The sequence below is a fragment of the Dipteris shenzhenensis genome, chromosome 12, assembly GCF_047967505.1.
Source record: "Dipteris shenzhenensis isolate YYH24624 ecotype China chromosome 12, Dip_SZ_1.0, whole genome shotgun sequence".
NCBI lineage: Eukaryota > Viridiplantae > Streptophyta > Polypodiopsida > Gleicheniales > Dipteridaceae > Dipteris > Dipteris shenzhenensis.
Window position 1 is genome coordinate 15,760,939 of NC_141607.1, and position 6,670 is coordinate 15,767,608.

At 42.4% G+C, this 6,670-nt stretch overlaps 1 protein-coding gene across 3 annotated transcripts; it reads left to right on the top strand.

The window, feature by feature from the left end:
• The first annotated feature begins 1,330 nt into the window (after positions 1 to 1,330).
• On the top strand, positions 1,331 to 4,038 carry LOC147895878 (DNA repair protein XRCC4-like). 3 transcript variants are annotated; one of them, XM_087382702.1, is made up of 5 exons: positions 1,331 to 1,721; positions 1,977 to 2,141; positions 2,356 to 2,484; positions 3,039 to 3,161; positions 3,322 to 4,038. In XM_087382702.1, the coding sequence occupies exons 2-5, from the start codon at positions 2,100 to 2,102 to the stop codon at positions 3,754 to 3,756; spliced, it is 729 nt and encodes a 242-aa protein (XP_087238828.1). In that variant the 5' UTR covers positions 1,331 to 1,721; positions 1,977 to 2,099; the 3' UTR covers positions 3,757 to 4,038. The 3 variants fall into 3 exon arrangements, with proteins under 3 accessions (XP_087238828.1, XP_087238827.1, XP_087238830.1); XM_087382701.1 differs by having other exon boundaries at positions 1,977 to 2,116; positions 3,322 to 4,036; XM_087382704.1 differs by lacking the exon at positions 1,977 to 2,141.
• Positions 4,039 to 6,670: the final 2,632 nt, after the last annotated feature.

A 6,670-nucleotide genomic window follows, 5' to 3' on the forward strand; every position in this document is an offset into this window, starting at 1 on the left:
CATCAATCCATGCACAAGAGATTCTGTATTCATTATTGCAATGTACCACTCCTTAAGGTAAAAACACTAAAACATATCTATATGGACTGCAAGAGGTTCTAATAGTCTCACCAACAATGTGCCCAACCATTATACTTGGTGACTTCAACATAGATATGCTAAACTCCAACCCAGAATAGTCACAATTACAAGTACCCATGGACAACTTCAACATAAAACTCACATTGAAACAATCAACAAGAATCTGCAAGTCACAACAACTGACCATATATGGATAAATGCTTCTTTACAAGACAGTGTATCAGGAACCATAGCAGCATATTGAACCGATCATGTTCCAATCTACCTTGTCTATCGTATGCCAACACATTCCATAATTTGTCTCTTCATGAGTTTCAACATACATACCTATACTTCAGTCTTTGTTAACGGGTTCTATTGAAGCCACACTTCGGCCTAATCCAATGGTAAAGCTTATTTAATTTTTCTTAATGATGTTTGAGCTAACGTAACAATGACATTATTTGCTCAACAAAGGATCAAAAGCAACTCAACCTACTTTGACTTTACTTTTATAGGAGAAACCATGACTTCACAAAAATGTTCTCCAATATTGTACATCTCAATTTACCATACAAAATAAGTATTCAAGTCTAGTTACAACAAATTTCCATCACATAACTACAACAAAGTCCAGGGAATAACGAACAAAAAAATAGCTGTTCAAACAACTGTAAGAGCTCTTCATCCAAAGCCATGTATCGATACTATTGCACTTTCTTTTTTAATTTCCTTCTTGTATGCAGTTGCATTCACATTACAATGCTTTATCTACTCACAATATTCGATCATATTCAACATTACATCTAACTTTTTGTTTTATGCAAATATTTAGGAACAAGCTGCGGCTTCTCCAAAAGTCTTGCACACAAGTTACGGATTCAAAATGCCATCGATGACACCTTAGGATAGTCCTTGTCATCCTGCTTCTCTTAGCGGGCACAATACCTTCGCTACTAAAAACATTGTAAAGACAAATAAATTCAAATAGTTGCTTGCATATATTGTCTAGTGATTATGTACCTCCAGAATACATTCTTCCTGAAATACAAAGTCTCATCATGATTAAAATAAGCATTGCTTCATGACGCTTTGAAATAATCATCAAAAGTGCTACAAGAACCTTGTCAAATACTCCAGTTAAAGTAAGACTGTAAACCCCCCCCCAAAAAAAAGATGTGATATAAAGAAATTAGAAAACAAGGTCAATGATAATAAATCATTCATAAGGCCTGCTCGAGATCCAAATAGCGAAAGAGGGCAGAGATGATGAATTGAAAGCAAAGAGAGAGAGAGAGAGAGAGAGAAGAGAGAGAGAGAGATTTTATGCTTCTTGTTGAATCGCCTTCATTTACACCTACCTATGGTAAGCCAAAAACAAAAACAAACAAGTTCATTGTACTTTAAAAATACTCACCATGTTTTTTGTTGTGATATGAGTTGTCTTGTGAAGCAAAAACAGCTTGTTTTCCAAACTGGATCAAAGTTGTCTTGTTTGCAAGAAGACATGTCTGCATCAGTGTCCTCATCCTCAGGAAACGAGACCTGCGCCCGCTTGGCCATCGGAAGCGCTACCTCCCTCATCTTTGTCAAAGGCTCTTGGTTTCCCACACATTTCGTCCTCTCCATCAGCGATGGGCTTCATGCTTGGTCTTGCAACGGTATGACTCCTTGCCTTTTAGGAAAGACAGAGCGAGATGATTTTTTTTTTGGGGGTGTGTGTGTGTGTGTGTGTGTGAGAGAGAGAGAGAGAGAGAGAGGTCGTTTTGTACTGGTTTTTTTCCTTGTCATGGAGCCTATCGCATCTCCTGAGATGATCTTTAGGGTCTTCCTTTCCAATTGAATACAAATTGCTTTGACCTTGTTATATACGAATCACGTGAAGAAAGAAATAACGATTATGTTAAATTGACCAGCTACCCAGCAGGCCGTGGCAGACAGAGCCGCTGGTTGGGATGAGAGTGTCACTGAGTATATACAGAGAGCACAGTTTTATCTAAGCCATCAGCATCCAGAATCAAGCTACGCATTCGTGCCTGATGGCGACAACCGAAAGGTTTTCACATTCCTGCTTTCATTACGTGAGTTCTAAAATTTCCTCAATCGAAATCCAGGCATTGATAAACGAAGGGGGAGCCGTGTGCTTGCACTGGGTTCACTACGAGATTGAATTTCTTTGAATTTTTTTTTGGGCGAGAAACTTCTTTTTCAGACTTGCGATGATTCATTAGAAATACTGAAATTTTAGGATATCTAGTTTTAGTTGTAGTGACACTTTCATCTTGGGACTTACAGTTGACGTGGACAATGGAGAAACATGGCACAAAGCTGGAAGGAAAGTGGAAGTGTGAAAAAGCAAGGAATGAGCAGCAGACTATTTGTGAAATTCTCAATTTCTTGATGGATTCAAATGTTAAACTCAGCGTACGTCTTCACTTATTGAAGTACTTTTGTTTCTCTACTTACTTAAATCACTAAATAATCAGAGTCAATTATGCTTCTCTCTGTATCCCGTTCCCTCTCTGTCGGTCTCCCTCACCTCTCCTTTATTCATTCTACTCAACACCTCTTTTCCGTTTATTTTCTCATGTCATTCTCAACTTGTGAGTTTGTGTGTATGTGCACGTGCACCTACACACACACATAATCTCAGTTTTCATCCACTTTGGTTGTAATCACTTTGCAGCAAAATAGCAAATAATTTTAGTGAACTTTTGTGTACAGCTAATGATTCTTGATGACATTATCACGTTCCATGTGCTCTTGGAGCCATGATGCCACCATCCTCTCAAATACCGATTTTTTGAAGTTGGGGGAAACGTGCTTTCTTTTAGTAATCAGATTTAAAATACTTGTTTATCAAAGGCTGTTGTGACTTTCATTGAGTCTGTATCGTAGGTGCTAAACACCAGTCTGATGCCTTATATATCACCTATTGGAAGAGCTATTTCTAAACTATGGTTTTGCTTCGAACACAGGAGGAGGTTTTACGTAAAACTCAATCATTTGAAAGAATGAAAGTTGAAGCTGAAAAGTGTTTGAAACAAAGCGAACAATTTAAGAATGAAAAGCAGCAATTTGAAATGGAAATGTTCAAAAAGGTGCGCTACTGTCTTAAATAATTCATCCACCTGTGTAATGTGTTAGGCTTTTATTTTGTTAACAGCGTTCAGCCTGTGCTTTGTATGTTGGAGCTGACTTTCCCTTGTGCTGGTCACGACTCTCTGTTGTTTGCTCTGTTTTGCAATCTTTTGTTTATAGTTTGTAGCTGTTTTAAATTCAAAGAAAGCCAAATTGCGGGAACTGCGAGATAAAGTGTCAAGGCTGGAACCAGCAAGTGGAAGTGGTGAAGATAGAGGAAATGAGCTTGAAGATGAGACAGATAATGAAGAGGAGGAAGACAACGAGGATGGAAGTAATGCAGTTGAAAGTGATAGCAGGAATGATGAGCCTCTATCAAAATCAGAAATTCAAGCAAGGCTTGTAAACGAAAGTGAACTTCCTGAAGTGATACCCAGAGAAGATACTGTTATGTCTGTACAGAATCCCTCCAAAGAGCAAGTTGCTACAGAAGCTAATGAGGTACAAGCTAGGTCCAAGATGCCTGCAGAATCAGGAGGCGCAATAGATTCTGCTGCTGCCCTTTTTGCAGAGTCGACATATACAAGCGCTCCAAAACGGAGGCGCCACTTTTGATGTTTACTCGAGAAAAGGATAAATGGGGTGGGGTTGGATGGAGGAAGTACAGAGCAATTTTTGATGTGAGCAGGAGGAACCCTTTCAGTAAGATGACAGAATATAGCAGGTTGCCTTCCAAATTTTGCTTTCAAAAAAAAGCTGAGTGTATATTTGTCGGAATGTGAATGGTGCAGGGACATAGGGCACATTTTAAAGGTGTTTCTGGATTGCATTAGCTGCATTAATAACATAGAAATCCAATAAATGGAAGAAATAAGTGAAACAAAGCAGTAAGATTCTCAATTTTTCGAAACAAGCAGCTTACTGTATAGCAGCCCGATCTCTTAGAGAGACTGTTTAAGAAGAAGAGCTTCACAGCTATGGGAAGGACATGTCTTCAAGCTTTGGGCTCTGTTTTAGGGGCTTAATCAAGGAAGCTTTGGAACGTATAACTCATTTAGCAACATGAGATAATAAGCCCAAGTGACTTAGGATTGCATTAGCTGCATTAAGGACATAGACCTTCAATGTATGGACGAAGTGAGTAAAACAAAGCAGTAAGACTCTGAACATTTCAAAACAATGTTACTTTACAGCAGTTAGAGATGTTGGAAATTAGATGGTGACCTCCCCAGTTCTGAGCCCCCATATGAGGAGAGCATGGGGAAGGTGGACCTGGGTAGGATGGGGCTGCCACACACTGGCTGTCATGTGGGCAGCAAACTTACATAGAACAAACAACAAATATAGCAAAGTACCTGGCAGGTTGGAGCTTCCCTGGAGGACGAAATTGGATGGGAACTGCCATGTATCAGTCAGGTGCAAATCTGCGCAGGTTTGACAGGCTGGAGCATGATGTCAGCATCCCAGGACCCTGCGGCAGCAGTCTTGAGTCTTTGATTATGTAGTTTAGCTCTTCATCATGTTTTATGTTGCATCCACATTAGATTAGTTTTGTTAGTACAGGATTAGTGTCCATTTAGGTAGTCCTCTCATTAGTAAGAGAGCTTGATCCATGCTTTCACACAAAAAGCCCACCCTCTTGCATTGGTCAACCAATTTCATATTAATAAGATTTAATAGATTGAGGTTTAGGTTCCTTATGGGACTAAAAGTAGCAGGTGCTTGCTCTCGAGTGTGTGACATTATAGGAATCATGGGTGCAATAGATGGTGTGACATCCTAAAACTAATGAGCAAACATAATACTAAACTCAGGCTATTGCTTGTTGTACAACATTCGTAGTCATATACACAACAACATATGTGAAGCATATTGCAGGCGCCTATGTATGGGTATGTATGGAAGGCTGCAGCAGACTGTACAGAGCTATGGCTGAGGTTCAGGGCAGGAGAATGGCCAGAATAAAAGCGGAGCACCTGGAGCAAAGAGACAACTGCTTGGTCGAGTTTTTGGGTGAGAGATAGGCCCGGAACATAGCCGGGGCAAAGAGGTAAAGGCCTGGGCCAGTGGCTGGATGCCACATGGCCAGGCAGTGCTGAAATTGGGGCTGGTTCACAGACCAGCCATCGGTTCTACAGACTGAGTCAAAGGCTGACTGGGTTGGCCAATTTGGGCCCGACCAGTCGTCTGTTTTGGGGCCTTCTGGCCCTATAAAAGGAGAGCCTAAAGGGCTCATTGTTCACCCACTTGAGGAATAAATTAGCATCTCCAGGTTTGAGCCCACATCCAGGAGGAGTTGGAGCAGCAAAGGAATAAGCTGAGTGCTGCAAACAAAGAGTTCAAAAGGTCTTCTGCCTATTGGGGAGCTTGTGCCTCACCATTGGCTGCGTTTCGGAGCAGGAAGGAGGTTAAGATTGCAGGTGAAGCACTGCTTTACTTGTGTCTGTCCTGGGAGGAGCAGCCTGAAGGTGTGTTTGTGGGGCACGACGAAGAGGCCCACATAAGTGTTCAAGCTTATTGCATCTCATGTGTAGTGAGAGAGGGCCTGCCCAGAGTGAGGAGTAGGTGGGTGTGCCTGTCCAGAGTGAGGAGTAGGCACACATTCCGGGAGGGGCCAGTTACCTAAGCATATTGGCCAGTGTAAAGGGCAGCATATAGACTGTTTTAGGCTGGCTGGGGAAGGTCATTCTGGCCCATGGTCAGGCTGTTTTGGGGCCCAGTCTGGGTTCTCAACCAGGTTGGGTTACTTGACCTGGCTGTTGGGTCAACCTAACATAACTTGGGTCGGGTCAACCTAACCTAACTTGGGTTGGGTCAGCCCGACTCGCTAGTCAACCTACTGCTCAGTCAATTGGCCAGCCCCTTGGCCGACCAGGCTTTCCACACTCTTTAGCTGTCTCACATGGGTTCCTTGCATGTTGTCCTTAGGGTGAGTTGTATCTTAGCAGGTGTATGCAGTTGCTATTGCCTGATGTCAATTTCTCTCTCTATCTCTCATATGGTTCCGCGCGCGTGCAACTTTCACATGGTATCAGAACACAAGCTCAAGGAGGGACCAGCAGAGCATGGAGCTGATGCAGTCTCGAGGCAATCAAAGTGCTGATCAGTGTTTGCAGGGCCTGGTTTAAGGCGATCTGAGACAGAAGGTATGGGAGATTGTTCGGTGCAGTCTACCCTAGGCATGGACAACACGACAGCATAGGAGGCTGTTGAAGCAGTTTCCCCATGGCGTCCACAAGCATAGGAGTGGGCATTTGTTGGAGATGGCAGCAAGGTAGCCTCTTCTTCTTTACCACACCACTATCCAGTCTTTCCTCTCTTCTTCTCCGCCTAGAGGGTTGTTCTTGTCAGGTTCAGCAAAGGTGTGTGAGGTTTTAAGGAGTATGAGTAAGGAGGACAAGCGGAAACTGAACATGAAGCTGTGGTTAATTCAGAAGGGGCTCTGGGAGATTGTGCAGCGTGGGAGGTGTGATTCCAGGGCGCATTCTGCTATGGTGCGGACCGTTTTGAAAGAGGTCTCTTCAGCAAC

Coding starts and splice junctions, on each gene's coding strand:
- LOC147895878 (XM_087382701.1), top strand. CDS start 1,424: ATGGTAAGCCAAAAACAAAAACAAACAAGTTCATTGTACTTTAAAAAT. Junction 1,722..1,976: donor TCATGCTTGGTCTTGCAACG/GTATGACTCCTT, acceptor TAAATTGACCAG/CTACCCAGCAGGCCGTGGCA. Junction 2,117..2,355: donor CTGATGGCGACAACCGAAAG/GTTTTCACATTC, acceptor TGGGACTTACAG/TTGACGTGGACAATGGAGAA.